Source organism: Nerophis ophidion, linkage group LG11 (assembly GCF_033978795.1).
Source record: "Nerophis ophidion isolate RoL-2023_Sa linkage group LG11, RoL_Noph_v1.0, whole genome shotgun sequence".
NCBI lineage: Eukaryota > Metazoa > Chordata > Actinopteri > Syngnathiformes > Syngnathidae > Nerophis > Nerophis ophidion.
The window spans coordinates 26,099,002-26,115,488 of record NC_084621.1 but is presented as its reverse complement, the minus strand read 5'-3'; the positions used below and the strand labels follow the sequence as shown (position 1 = coordinate 26,115,488).

At 38.2% G+C, this 16,487-nt stretch overlaps 1 protein-coding gene across 2 annotated transcripts in view; it reads left to right on the top strand.

Annotated features, from left to right (window-relative positions):
• The window catches only part of znf385d (zinc finger protein 385D), a 262,192-nt gene that overhangs the window by 149,074 nt on the left and 96,631 nt on the right, over nucleotides 1-16,487 (top strand). For both annotated transcript variants that reach the window (XM_061915474.1, XM_061915471.1), the window contains exon 3: nucleotides 7,141-7,285. In XM_061915474.1, the coding sequence (XP_061771458.1) occupies nucleotides 7,141-7,285 (145 nt within the window). The remainder of the gene's footprint in view (nucleotides 1-7,140; nucleotides 7,286-16,487) is intronic.

The following is a 16,487-nucleotide window of genomic DNA, read 5'->3' as shown; positions in this document are numbered from 1 at the left end:
CCAAAGTGTCTCCACATTTTACCGGCGGTACTAAAGTAGACATGGCACAGAGATGTATGGATAACCTGCAGATGTATTTGCAACTATAAAGTCAACAAATTCACAAAGGTGAGTTTTGTGGATGTTGACTGCCAGCTAATCGATGCTAACATGCTACGCTAATCGATGCTAACATGCTATTTATCGGCGGTGCTCAAGCAGACATGGCACAGAGATGTAAGGATAACCTGCAGATGCATTTGCAACTATATTACGTTTACTTCCACTCACATTTAATGCGAAAAAAACACTTACCAATCGACGGATTTAAGTTGCTCCAGTGTCACGAGATGCGAAAGTCCTGATTGTTTGGTCCGCACATTTTACCGGCGATGCTAACGCAGCTATTCGGCCATGCTATGGCTATGAATAGCGTCTATAGCTATTCGCTCAATAGCTTCAGTTTATTCTTCAATACTTTCATTCTCCAACCATCCGTTTCAATACATGCGTAATCTGTTAAATCGCTTAAGTCGCTGAAATCCGAGTCTGAATCCGAGGTAATGTCGCTATATCTGGCTGTGCTATTCGCCGTTGTTTGTTTGTATTGGCAGCATTGTGTGATGTCACAGGGAAATGGATAGTCGCATCGCAAATAGCGAAAATCAAGCACTTTAAAGCTTTTTTTAGGGCTATTCTGGGACCGGTAACATTTTGAAAAAAGCTTAAATAAATACAACAAGCCACTGGGAACTGATTTTTATTGTTTTTAACCCTTTTGAAATTGTGATAATGTTAATCGTTTGCGCTACTCTTAAAGGCGCAGTGTTCTCAACTAAAGTAAACACTCGCCTCCCACGTGAGAGGCTTGGAGAGACCCATCAACGCACTGATTCACAAGACACAAACTTTCCCCTCAGAAATTTGTTTCTAATGAACTTTTGGAACCAAAGAAAAACACACGCGGACTGCTAACTTGTAACTTTTGACAGGCCTGAAATCATCTTAATGGCTTTGTTGTTATGAGTCATGTTCGAACTTTTTTAATATCCCAAACCTCTTCAGGTTTGGGTCATTCACTGGTCGCCGAAAGCTTTGTGAAAGAAAGTGACAAACTCATCCTTACTGCCGACGTGCCTTTAAGCACTCATCCGACCACACAGGAGATGTTCAAAACTAGTTGGACGTTTTTTGGGGCTAAGTCAAAAACAACCTTGAGATTTGATCAACCTTTGCCAAAAAGAATGATTAAGAATTTCCTGGATTTGATATATTTTTTTAAATAAATACTGACACTAACTTCAATAATTAGCACTCACTGACTAGCCAAATTCTGATGGTTGATTGGATGGAGGGAAAAACAGATGGTTGGATTAAAAAATGCATGGACGGATGGATGGACAGAGAGAGACGAATTGTTGAATCGGTGAGAGGACGGATGGATGAATAATGGATGGCTATATGGATGGATTCAGAGGATAGTTGAATAAAGGGATGGATGGATGGAAAGTTGATGGACGGATGGATTAATAAATGGGTATATGGATGGATGGACGGACAGGTTTATGTATGAACAGATGGATGGATGGAATGATGGACAGATGAATGATAGATGGATAGTTGATAGACTGATGGATCATGGATGAACTGACTGATATATGGATAATTGGATGGATGGATGGCTAAATTGTTGGATGGACGGATAGAAAAAAGGGATGGATGGATACTTGAATGGATGGACGATAGACACATGGATTCATTGAAGGAGTGATAGGCGGACGGATGGACAGATGGATAGACAGATAGTTGGACTGATGGATGGAAGGTGAGATGGAAAGATGGATGGATAGTTGAACTAGTGGAAGAATGGATAGTTGAATGATAGCTGGATATATGAGAATGGATGGATGAAAGAACAGACAGGCAGATGGATGGATGGATGGATGACTGACAGCTAGATGGATCATGCATGGACGGATGAAAAGATGGATGGTTTGATGAATGGTAGATGGATGGATGGATAGACAGATGGAAAGATGGATGGAGAGTTCAACTGGTGGATGGATGGAAGAACGGACATGCAAATGTAGTTATGTATGGATGGATGACGAGCAGCTAGATGGATCATGGATGGACAGATGACTAAACGGATGGTTTGATGAATGGGTAGATGGATGGATGGATAGACAGATGGAAAGATGGATGGATAGTTCAACTGGTGGATGGATATATGGATGGATTTATAGGATAGTTGAATTAAGGGATGGATGGATGGATAGTTGATGGACGGATGGATTAATAAATGGGTATATGGATGGATGGACTGACAGGTTTATGATGGATGTAATGGTGGACAGAGGAATGATTGATGGATAGTTGACAAACAGATGGATCATGGATGAACAGACTGATATATAGATTAAAAGATGGTTGGCTAAATCGTTGGATGGACAGATAGAAAAAGGGACGGATGGATAGATGGATAGTTGATGGACAGATGGATTAATAAATGGGTACATGGATGGATGGACTGACAGGTATATGTATCAACAGATGAATGGATGGAATGATGGACAGATGAAGGATAGATGGGTAGTTGATAGACAGATGGATCATGGATGAACAGACTGATACATGGACGAATGGATGGATGGCTAAATCGATTGATGGACACAGAAAAAAGGGATGGATAGATAGTTGAATGATGAACGATAGGAGAAAGGGATTCATGGAAGGAGTGATAGATGGACGGATGGACAGATGGATAGACATATGGAAAGATGCATGGATAGTTGAACTTGTGGAATGATGGATGGTTGAATGATGGATAAATATATGAGGATGGATGGATGGAAGAACGGACAGGCGGATGTAGTTATGTACGGTTGGATGATGGACAGCTAGATGGATCATGGATGGACAGATGACTAGATGGATGGTTTGATGAATGGGGAGATGATGGATGGATGGATGATGGCTGGATGGATGGAGGGAAAAACAGATGCATGGACAAATGGATGCATGGAAGGAGTGATAGACAGATGGATGGACAGATGGATAGACAGATGGAAAGATGAATGGATAGTTGAACTGGTGGAAAGGTGGATGGATGGAAGAATGATAAATGAATATATGAGGATGGATGGATGGAAGAACGGACATGCAGATGGATCATGGATGGACAGATGACTAGACGGATGGTTTGATGAATGGGTAGATGGATGGATAGACAGATGGAAAAATGGATGGATAGTTCAACTGGTGGAAGGATAGATAGTTGAATGATAGATGAATATATGAGGATGGATGGATGGAAAAACGGACAGGCGGATGTAGTTATGTATGGTTGGATGACGGACAGCTAGATGGATCATGTATGGACAGATGAGTAGACGGATGGTTTGATGAATGGGTAGATGGATGGATGGATAGACAAATACATGTATGGACAGATGTATCTAGACAGATAATTTGATGGATTGAAGTATGGATGGATGATAGACAGATGGCCTGTTGAATGGATGGAAGGAAAAACAGAGGGTTGGATGGAAAAAGGGGTAGTTGGACGGACGGGTGGATGGATGGAGAGGGACAGATTGTTTAAACGGTGAGAGGATGAATGGATGAATGATAGATGAATATATGAATGGATTCATAGGATTGTTGAATAAAGGGATGGATAGATGGATGGTTGATGGACAGAAAGGTTAAAAAATGGATATGTGGATGGATGGACTGACCAGTTTATGTATGAACAGATGGATGGGTGGAATGATGGAAAAATGAAAGAAAAAATGGATAGTTGATAGACAGATGGATCATGGATGAACAGACTGATATATGGATAAATAGATGGATGGACAGATAGAAAAAAGGGATGGAGGGATAGTTGAATGAATGGACGATAGACACATGGATTCATTGAAGTGAAGTGAAGTGAATTATATTTATATAGCGCTTTTCTCTAGTGACTCAAAGCGCTTTACGTAGTGAAACCCAATATCTAAGTTACATTTAAAGCAGTGTGGGTGGCACTGGGAGCAGATGGGTAAAGTGTCTTACCCAAGGACACAACGGCAGTGACTAGGATGGCGGAAGCGGGAATCGAACCTGCAACCCTCAAGTTGCTGGCACGGTCACTCTACTAACCGAGCTATGCCGCCCCAGACGGAGTGATTAACGGACGGATGGACAGATGGATAGACAGTTGGATTGATGGATGGATGGCAAGATGGAAAGATGGATGGATAGTTGAACTAGTGGAATAATGGATGGTTGAATGATAGATGGATATATGAGAATGGATGGATGAAAGAACAGACAGGTGGATGTATGTATGGATGGATGGATGACTGACAGCTAGATGGATCATGCATGGACAGATGAATACACGGATGGTTTGATGAATGGGTAGATGGATGGATGGACGGATGACAATTTAATGGATAATTGATTGATTTGAAGTATGGATGGATGATAGACAGATGGATTGTTGAATGGGTATATGGAAATGCATGTATGTACGGATGGATGGATGATTGATGATGAATGGATAGATGGATGGACATATATATATATATATATATATATATATATATATATACATATATATATGGATGGATGGATGATTGAAGGGTTGATGATGAATGGATGGATGGATAGACAAATGTATGTATGTATGTACAGAGAGATGGATGTATGGATGGACATATGTATGAGTGGATGGATGATGACTGGAGATACGGAGAGATGGAGAGACAGCAATCTGAAAGTGTGTATGAAGTGTGATTTTAGCACATGACAACATTTGGGAGGTCAAGTGTGTTTCAAACTGATCACTTTGAACGAACATTCGGGAGGTCGAGAGTTTTTCAAACTGATCACTTTGATTGAACATTCAGGAGGTCAGGAGTGTTTCAAACTGATCACTTTGAACGAACATTCGGGAGGTCGAGAGTTTTTCAAACTGATCACTTTGATTGAACATTCAGGAGGTTCCTCTCCTACTTCTGCCACGATTGTTCCTCCTTCTCCCCTTTTATGCTGCAGCAGAAGATGCAGAGATTGAGAGCAGGTGTGCCGTTTACGCACCTGCCTCTGATGGCTGCAGTGTTGCTCCAAGCGCGCCCCGCCTCTCCGCTCCCCTGCATGCTCCGCCTCCTGGCCCCCATCTCGGGTAAGACTGCTCTCTGTACTATCGTGCTGTCGGATGGAAGAACGGAAAGATGGGGAAGTAGAGAATATTTCAAACTGATCACTTTGATTGAACATTCGGGAGGTCAAGAGTGTTTCAAACTGATCCCTTTGATAGAACATTCAGGAGGTTTCACACTGATCACTTTGATTGAACATTTAGGAGGTCAAGAGTATTTAAAACTGATCACTTTGATCGAACATTCGGGAGATCGAGAGTGTTTCAAACTGATCACTTTGATTAAACATTCTGGAAGTAAAGAGTGTTTCAAACTGATCACTTTGATTGAGCATTCAGGAGGTCGAGAGTGTTTCAAACTGATTACTTTGATCAAACATTCAGGAGGTAAAGTGTGTTTCAAACTGATCACTTTGATTGAACATTCGGGAGGTTGCGAGTGTTTCAAACTGATCACTTTGATCGAACATTCAGGAGGTCGAGAGTGTTTCAAACTGATCACTTTGATTGAACATTCGGGAGGTAAAAAGTGTTTCAAACTGATCACTTTGATTGAACATTCGGGAAGTAGAGAATATTTCAAACTGATCACTTTGATTGAACATTCGGGAGGTCAAGAGTGTTTCAAACTGATCCCTTTGATCGAACATTCAGGAGGTCAGGAGTGTTTTAAACTGATTACTTTGATTGAACATTCGGGAGGTGAAGTGTTTCAAACTGATCACTTTGATTGAACATTCGGGAGGTAAAAAGTGTTTCAAACTGATCACTTTGATTGAACATTCGGGAGGTGAAGTGTTTCAAACTGATCACTTTGATCGAACATTCAGGAGGTCAAGTGTTTCAAACTGAGCACTTTGATTGAACATTCGGGAGGTCGAGAGTTTTTCAAACTGTTCGCTTTGATTGAACATTTGGGATTTAAAGAGTGTTCCAAACTGATCACTTTTATCGAACATTCGGGAGGTCAAGAGTGTTTCAAACTGATCACTTTGATCAAACATTCAGGAGGTGGAGTGTGTTTCAAACTGATCACTTTGATCGAACAATCGGGAGGTCGACAGTGTTTCAAACTGATCACTTTGATCGAACATTCGGGAGGTCGAGAGTGTTTCAAACTGATTACTTTGATCAAACATTCAGGAGGTAAAGAGTGTTTCAAACTGATCATTTTGATTGAACATTTGGGAGGTCAGGAGTGTTTCAAACTGCTCACTTTGATTGAACATTCAGGAGTTAAAGAGTGTTTCAAACTGATTACTTTGATCGAACATTCGGGAGGTCGAGAGTGTTTCAAACTGATCAGTTTGATTGAACATTCGGGAGGTTGACAGTGTTTCAAACTGATCACTTTGATGTAACATTCTGGAAGTAAAGAGTGTTTCAAACTGATCACTTTGATTGAAAATTCGGGAGGTAAAGACTGTTTCAAACTGATCACTTTGATTGAGCATTCGGGAGGTTGAGGGTGTTTCAAACTGATCATTTTGATCAAACATTCAGGAGGTAAAGAGTGTTTCAAACTGAACATTTTGATTGAACATTCGGGAGGTCAGGAGTGTTTCAAACTGATCACTTTGATTGAACATTCAGGAGTTAAAGAGTGTTTCAAACTGATCACTTTGATCGAACATTCGGGAGGTCGAGAGTGTTTCAAACTGATCACTTTGATGTTTGCAACTTTCCTAAGTTTAGTGACCTGCAGCCAAACATGACAAATGTTCCTGTTTGGCTCCAAAGCGTCCATTGATGGCGGCCAATAAAGAGGGTGTGATTTACAAGTGAATCGTTCCAGCGGTGGGTGGAAAAAAAGAAAAAATGGCAGATCAATAAATCATCCTGTAAGATTTGCTCCAAGCTGGCAGCCTGCAAATCAGAGGTTAGCGTTTTTGGCGGGACTAATTAGCTTGCAGTCGCTTCATCGCCTCCACGCCGCTCCACTTTTCATCTTGCGTTACACGCTCCGTCCCGCGCCAGCACGCTCAATTCTGCTGCTTGTTCTCCCACAGAGCCAAGCTGTGGCCCACTACAAGGGGGCCAAACACGGCAGGAAGCCCAAGGCCCCGGACCCGCCCAAAACCAGGAGGAGAGGCTCAGCGGTCGCCAAGGAGACGGGCAGCCATGAGGCTGCGGCGGGCGTCGTCGACAACAAAGGTTGGTTTGCACCCTCCCACTTTGAAGAAGGATGAAGATGTCAACACTGTGTTGCGGAAACTTCCTAACTGGTCCAGCATTTGTTCGGTTACCATGGAAACCTTGTACTAAAAGTCGCCCGTACTTGTTTTCTTCATTACATAATAACTCCTCTAAAGTATTAAAAAATATTCCACAATACAAAGAATATCAAATATATTTGGAAAATTATTCCACAATATAAAGAATATCAAAAATATTTATACAAAATATTCAACAATACAAAAAATATCAAAAATATTTGGAAAAATATTCCACAATACAAAGAATATCAAAAATATGTGGAAAAATATTCTACAATACAAAAAATATCAAAAATGTTCATACAAAATATTCAACAATATAAAGAATATAAAAAATATATCTGAAAATATTCCACAATACAAAGAATATCAAAAATATATCAAAACAATATTCCACTAAACAAAGAATATCAAACATATTCATACAAAATATTCAAAAATATAAATAATACAAAAAATATCTCTAAATATAGTCCAAACTACAAAGAATATAAAAAATATTTTAAAAAAATATTAATCAATATAAAGACTATCAAAAATATTTGGAAACATATTTAATAATACAAAGAATATCAAAACTGTTTGTACAAAATATTCAACAATATAAAGAATATCAAAAATACCACAAAAAAATATTCCACAATATAAATAATATCAAAATATTTGTTGAAAATATTCCACAATTCAAAGAATATTAAAAATATTTGGAAAAGTATTCAACAATACGAAGAATATCAAAAATATTCATACAACATATTACACAATAAAAAGAATATCAAAAATGTTTGTAAAAAATAATGAACTCTATAAAGACCATCAAAAATATTGAGAAACATATTCAACAATACAAAGAATATCAACATTTTGTATTCAAAATGTTAAACAATATAAATAATATCAAAAATAGCTCTAAAAATATTTCACAATACAAAGAATATCAAAAATATTCATAGAAAATATTCAACAATATAAAGAATATTGAACATATCTCAAATAAATTATATTCCACAACAGAAAGAATATCAAAAATCTTTGGAAAAATGATTCAACAATATAAAGACTATCAAAAAGATTTGGAAAAATACTAAATAATACAAACAATATCAAAAATATTCATACAAAATATTCAACATTCAAAAGTATCTTTAAAAAAATAATCCACAATGTAAAAAATAGCAAAAAAATGTATAAAAAAATATTCCACAATACAAAGAATATTAAAAAATATTTATACAAAATATTCAACAATATAAAGAATATCAAAAATATCTCGAAAATATTCCACAACACAAACAATACAAGAAGTGCATTAATAAATTGCACAAGTCATGTGCACACATATAAGTTTGTAAAAAAAAAGTGCGCACGTTGTGTGCTCACATATAATTGCAAAAATGAGTGCACAAGTTGTGCGCTCACATATGAGTACAAAATAAGTGCAGAAGTTGTGTGCTCATATAAAGGAGTGCAAAATAAATGCACAAGTTTTGTGTTCATATGTAAGTGTGGAAAATAGGTGCACACGTGTGCTCACCTATGAGCGACAAGTAAGTGCAACAGTTGTGTGTTCCTACAGCAGTGCAACATTAGTGCACAAGTTGTGCACTCATATAAGTGTGTAAAATAAGTGCACAAGTTATGTGCACAAATGAGTGCTAAAACTCCTCGCTCTGAGATTTTTAGGATAAGTTAAGAGCTCTTTGAGAGGATTTTCAGAATCTTTAGAAACACGTGGCCAGGTGTTTAGTGCCTATCATAAGTGCACAACATAAGTGCACAACATAAATGCGTAAAACATGTCCAACACTAAGTGCACAAGTTAAGTGCATGTGTTAAGTGCGTAACATGTGTGCAAAATTTAGGTGCATAATATATGGCCACCACTGAGTGCACAAGTTAAGTACACGTGTTAAGTGCGCAACATATGTGCGCGATTAAGGTGCATAATATATGGCCACCACTGAGTGCACAAGTTAAGTACACGTGTTAAGTGCGGAACATATGTGCACAATTTAGGTGCATAATATACGGCCACAACTAAGTGCACAAGTTAAGTACACGTTAAGTGCGTAACATATGTGCACAATTTAGGTGCATAATATACGGCCACCACTAAGTGCACAAGTTAAGTACATGTGTTAAGTGCGTAACATAAGTGCACAATTTAGGTGCATAATATACGGCCACCAATAAGTGCACAAGTTAAGTACATGTGTTAAGTGCGTACCATATGTGCACAATTTAGGTGCACAATATATGGCCACAACTAAGTGCACAAGTTAAGTACATGTGTTAAGTGCGTAACATATGTGCACAATTTAAGTGCATAATATACGGCCACCACTGAGTGCACAAGTTAAGTACACGTGTTAAGTGCGCAACATATGTGCGCGATTAAGGTGCATAATATATGGCCACCACTGAGTGCACAAGTTAAGTACACGTGTTAAGTGCGGAACATATGTGCACAATTTAGGTGCATAATATATAGCCACCCCTAAGTGCACAAGTTAAGTACACGTGTTAAGTGGGTAACATAAGGGCACAATTTAGGTGCATAATATATGGCCACCACTAAGTGCACAAGTTAAGTACATGTGTTAAGTGCGTAACATATGTGCACAATGTAGGTGCATAACATACGGCCACCACTAAGTGCCCAAGTTAAGTACATGTGTTAAGTGCGTAACATATGTGCACAATTTATGTGCACAATATATGGCCACCACGAAGTACACGAGTTAAGTACACGTGTTAAGTGTGTAACATACAGTATGTGCACAATTTAGGTGCATAATATACGGCCACCACTAAGTGCACAAGTTAAGTACACATGTTAAGTGCGGAACATATGTGCACAATTTAGGTGCATAATATATGGCCACAACTAAGTGCACAAGTTAAGTACATGTGTTAAGTGCGTAACATAAGTGCACAATTTAGGTGCATAATATATGGCCACCACTAAGTGCTCAAGTTAAGTACATGTGTTAAGTGCGTAACATGTGTACAATTTAGGTGCATAATATACGGCCACCACTAAGTGCACAAGTTAAGTACATGTGTTAAGTGCGTAACATATGTGCACAATTTAGGTGCATAATATATGGCCACCACAAAGTACACAAGTTAAGTACACGTGTTAAGTGCGTAACATACAGTGTGTGCACAATTTAGGTGCATAATATACGGCCACCACTAAAAGTTAAGTACATGTGTTAAGTGCGTAACATAAGTGCACAATTTATGTGCGTAAAATATGGCCACCACTTCAGTACATAAGTTAAGTAAACATGTTAAGTGCATAACATAAGTGCACACTTTAAGTGCGTAAAATAAGGCCACCACATAAGTGCAAAAGGTAATTACATGTGTTAAGTGCGTAACATAAGTGCACAATTTAGGTGCATAATATATGGCCATCACTAAGTGCACAAGTGGAGTACACGTGTTAAGTGCGTAACATAAGTGCACAAATTACGTGCGTAAGATAAGGCCACCACTTAAGTGCACACATTCATTACACATGTTAAGTGCATAGCATAAGTGCACAATTTATGTGCATAAAATATGGCCACTACTTAAGTGCAAAAGTTAAGTACATGTGTTAAATTTGTAACATAAATGCACAATTTAGGTGCATACAATATGGCCACCACTTTAGTGCACAAGTTAAGTAAGTACACGTGCTAAGTGCATAACATAGGTGCACAGTTTGAGTGTGCAAAATATATATATATATATATATATATATATATATATATATATATATATATATACATACATACATACAAGCCTCGTTTCCATATGAGTTGGGAAATTGTGTTAGATGTAAATATAAATGGAATCCATTGATTTGCAAATCATTTTCAACTCATATTCAGTTGAATATGCTACAAAGACAACATATTTGATGTTCAAACTAAAAAACATTTTTTTTTGCAAATAATCATTAACTTTAGAATTTGATGCCAGCAACACATGACAAAGAAGTTAGGAAAGTTGTCAATAAAAACTGATAAAATTGAGGAATGCTCATCAAACAATTATTTGGAACATCCCACAGGTGTGCAGGCTAATAGGGAACAGGTGGGTGCCATGATTGGGTATAAAAACAGCTTTCATGAAATGCTAAGTAATTCACAAACAAGGATGGGGTGGGGGGTCACCAATTTGTAAGCAAATTGTCGAACAGTTTTAGAACAACATTTCTCATCGAGCTATTGCAAGGAATTTAGGGATTTTACCATCTACGGTCCGTAAAATCATCAAAAGGTTTAGAGAATCTGGAGAAATCACTGCACGTAAGCGACGATATTACGGACCTTTGATCCCTCAGGCGATACTGCATCAAAAACCGACATCAGTGTGTAAAGGATATCACCACATGGGCTCAGGAACACTTCATAAAACCACTGTCAGTAACTACAGTTGGTGGCTACATCTCTAAGTGCAAGTTAAAGCTCTACTATGCAAAGCAAAACCCATTTATCAGAAACACCCAGAACCGCTGCTGGCTTCGCTGGGCCTGAGCTCATCTAAGATGGACTGATGCAAAGTGGAAAAGTGTTCTGTGGTCTGACGAGTCCACATCTCAAATTATATTTTGAAACTGTGGACGTGGTGTCCTCCGGAACAAAGAGGAAAATAACCATCCGGATTGTTATAGGCGCAAAGTTCAAAAGCCAGCATCTGTGATGATGTGGGGGTGTATTAGTGCCCAAGGCATGGGTAACTTACACATCTGTGAAGGCACCATTAATGCTGAAAGGTCCATACAGGTTTTGGAGCAACATATGATCTCATCCAAGCAACATTATCATGGACGCCCCTGCTTATTTCAGCAAGACAATGCCAAGCCACATTCAGCACGTGTTACAACAGCGTTGCTTCGTAGTTAAAGAGTGCGGGTACTTACCTGCAGTCCAGACCTGTCTCCCTTCGAAAAGGTGTGGCGCATTATAAGGCGTAAAACACGACAGCGGAGACCCCGGACTGTTGAACGACTGAAGCTCTACATAAAACAAGAATGGGAAGAAATTCCACTTTCAAAGCTTCAACATTTAGTTTCCCCAGTTCCAAAACGTTTATAGAGTGTTATTAAAAGAAAAGGAGATGTAACACAGTGGTGAACATGCCCTTTCCCAACTACTTTGGCACATGTTGCAGCCATGAAATTGTAGCTTAATTATTATTTGCAAAAAAAAAAAAAAAAAGTTTATGAGTTTGAACATCAAATATCTTGTCTTTGCAGCGCATTCAACTGAATGTGGGTTGAAAAGGATTTGCAAATCATTGTTTTCCTTTTATATTTCCATCTAACACAATTTCCCAACTCATGTAAAAACTGGGTTTGTGTGTATATATATATATATATATATACATATATATATATGTTGTGTGTGTATACATATATATATATATATATATATATATATATATATATATATATATATATATATATATATACAAATATAAAGTCCACATGTGCACACAAATTTAGTGCACAACATAAGGATGGCACTGAAGTGCTGAATATAACTGCGCAAATTAAATGTGTAAAACAAGGGCAAGTGAAGTGCGCAACTTAAGTGCAAAAGGTAAGTGCACATATGTGCACATGTTAATTATGTAACAGATGTTTATTGGGACAAAGTTAACATCTGTTCAGTATTTTAACATAAAAGTGTTCGATTGTGAGGCATTAAAAGCCACAAAATGCAAGGGGTCCATCGGACCCACAAACGCTGGCTGAGTAACAACAATATGTACGTTCCACAAGGTTTAAGTTACTTTGCAGAAGTTTGGGGAAATAATGATAGAAGCAACATACATCCCTTAAAGGGGAACATTATCACAATTTCAAAAGGGATTAAAACCAATAGAAATCAGTTCCCAGTGGCTTATTTTATTTTTCGAAGTTTTTTTTCAAAATTTTACCCATCATGGAATATCCCGAAACAAGGCTTTAAAGTGCCTGATTTTCGCTATCTTTAAATCCATCGTCCATTTTCCTGTGATGTCATTTAGTGATGCCAACATGGCGGATAGCACAGCAAGATACAGTGACATTAGCTCGGATTCAAACTCGAATTTCAGCGTCTTAAGCGATTCAACAGATTACGCATGTAATGAAACGGATGGTTTGGGTATGGAGGCAGATAGTGAAGACGAAATTGAAGAAGAAAACTGAAGCTATTGAGCGAATAACTATTGAAGCTATTCGGCGATCACCTTCTAACCAACGATTGAGTGTCGCAGGGTGTCCATACATCTCTGTGCCATGTCTGTCGTAGCATCGCCGGTAAAATGTGCAGGAGTAACTTAAATCCGTTGATTGGTAAGTGTTTGTTTGGCATTAAATGTGGGTGGAGTGAAAGGCTGGATGCAAATATAACTACAAATGTACATACAGCTTGCCTGAATAGCATGTTAGCATCGATTAGCTGGCAGTTATGCCGTGACCAAATATGTCTGAATAGCACATAAGTCAATAAAATCAACAAAACTCACCTTTGTGATTTCGTTGACATTATCGTTGGAAATGCATCTGCATTGAGTGTCGCTGGGTATCCATACATCTCTGTGCCATGTCTGTCGTAGCATCGCCGGTAAAATGTGCAGACGAGGGACTTTCGGATCTTTTGACACTGGTGCAACCTAAATCCGTCGATTGGTAAGTGTTTGTTTGGCATTAAATGTGGGTGGAGGGAAAGGCTGGATGCAAATATAGCTACAAATAAGGAATAACGATGCAAAATGTATATACAACTAGCCTAAATAGCATGTGAGCATCGATTAGCATGCCGTGCTAATCGATGCACACTCCACGTAAGTCAACTTGAATCCGTCCCTGATCGTGTTGTTACACCCTCAGACAACACACCGACGAGGCATGATGTCTCCAAGGTACGGAAAACAGTCGAAAAAACGGAAAATAACAGAGCTGATTTGACTCGATGTTTGTAATGTGTTTGAGAAAATGGCCGATTGACTACCTAGGCGTTTAATTTGCCAACATTCACCCATTTAGGGTTCGGAAATCGGTTAAAAAATATATATGGTCTTTTTTTTCTGCAACATCAAGGTATATATTGACAATTACATAGGTCTGGTGATAATGTTCCCCTTTAAGAATCTTACAAAAACGGGCACTTGTAACACAAACAGCTTATTTTTAAGGTCAAAACTAAATTTCCTAATTTAATAGAATAGTTGACAGGGCTTAAAGCAAGAAGTTATCAATTGCCTGCAAATATTCAAAGTTTATTAATGAAAAAGGGATGCGGGGTACAACCTCAGAGGAACGGCAACATATAAACACGCTTTAGCACTTTAGCACAGAGAAAAGTTGATGTGTCTCAGTCTGTGGGGTGAAAATATGGGAGAGCCTGAGTGATGAACTCAAGTAATGTTCAAACATGGAGCATTTAAAAAATTTGTACAAATCTATTATTTTGAATGTGAGTATGAATGTCTTACATAACTTACTTATGATGACATATTGAGAATTGTAAGCACATTGTTCATTGCAAATGAAGTTATGTGGATCCAGATGACTGCGATGAAGTAGTGACTTGTCCAGGGTGTACCCCACCTTCTGCCCGATTGTAGCTGAGATAGGCGCCAGCGACCCCAAAAGGGAATAAGCGGTAGAAAATGGATGGATCCAGATGACTGTGATCAAATGTGGTTCCGAGGAAACTGGATATTAGTTGAAGTAACTTTGTAAAAAAAAAAAAAGGTGGGGTATTCAAAAAGTGTATACTTATTACCATTTCTTTAATTTAATTTTTATTTTATTAATGACATTTTCTTTTCTTTTTATGTGAAATAATAATATTGGCATTTAGCACAAGATTGTTCACTGGAGATATGTGCGTAACATTAGTGCACAATTTAGGTGCATAAAATAAGGCCACTACTTAAGTGAACACGTTAAGTACACTTGGTAAGGCCGTAACATAAGTTCACAATTTATGTGCGTAAAATATGGCCATGCCTTCAGTGCACAAATACATTTAAGTGCGTAACATAAATGCACAATTTAAGTGTGTGAAATATGGCCACCACTTAAGTGCACAGGTTAAGTACACGTGTTAAGTGCATAACATAAGTGCACAATTTGTGTGTAAAATATGGAAACCACTTCTGTGCACAAGTTAAGTACACATGTTAAGTGCGTAACATAAGTGCACAATATACATGCGTAAAATAAGGCCACCACTTACTGTAAGTGCACAAGTTGATTATACGTGTTATGTGAGTAACATAAATGCACAATTTTTGTGCGTAAAATAAGGCCACCACTTAAAAGCACAAAATAATTACACGTTATGTAAGTAGCATAAGTGCACTATTTTTGTGCGTAAAATAAGGCCACCACTTAAGTGCACATGTTAAGTGCGTAACATAAGTGCACAATTTACGTGGGTAAAATAAGGCCACCACTTAAAAGCACAAGATAATAACACATGTTATGTGAGTAGCGTAAGGGCATTATTTTTGTGCGTAAAATATGGCCACCACTTAAGTGCACCTGTTAAGTGCGTAACATAAGTGCACAATTTAGTGTGTAAAATAAGGCCACCACTTAAAAGCACAAAATAATTACACGTTATGTGAGTAGCATAAGTGCACTATTTGTGTGCGTAAAATAAGGCCACCACTTAAGTGCACATGTTAAGTGCGTAACATAAGTGCACAATTTACGTGGGTAAAATAAGGCCACCACTTAAAAGCACAAGATAATAACACATGTTATGTGAGTAGCGTAAGTGCATTATTTTTGTGCGTAAAATATGGCCACCACTTAAGTGCACCTGTTAAGTGCGTAACATAAGTGCACAATTTAGTGTGTAAAATAAGGCCACCATTTAAGTACACAAGTTGATTACAGGTGTTATGTGAGTAACAAAGGTGCACAATTTATGTGCGTTGAATATGGCCACCACTTATGTGCACAAGTTAAGTACACGTGTTAGGTGCGTAACACAAGTGCACAATTTATGTGCATTGGATATGGCCACCACTTATGTGCACAAGTTAAGTACACGTGTTAAGTGCGTAACACAAGTGCACAATTTATGTGCGTAAAATATGGCCACCACTCAAGTGCACGTATTAAGTGCGTAACATAA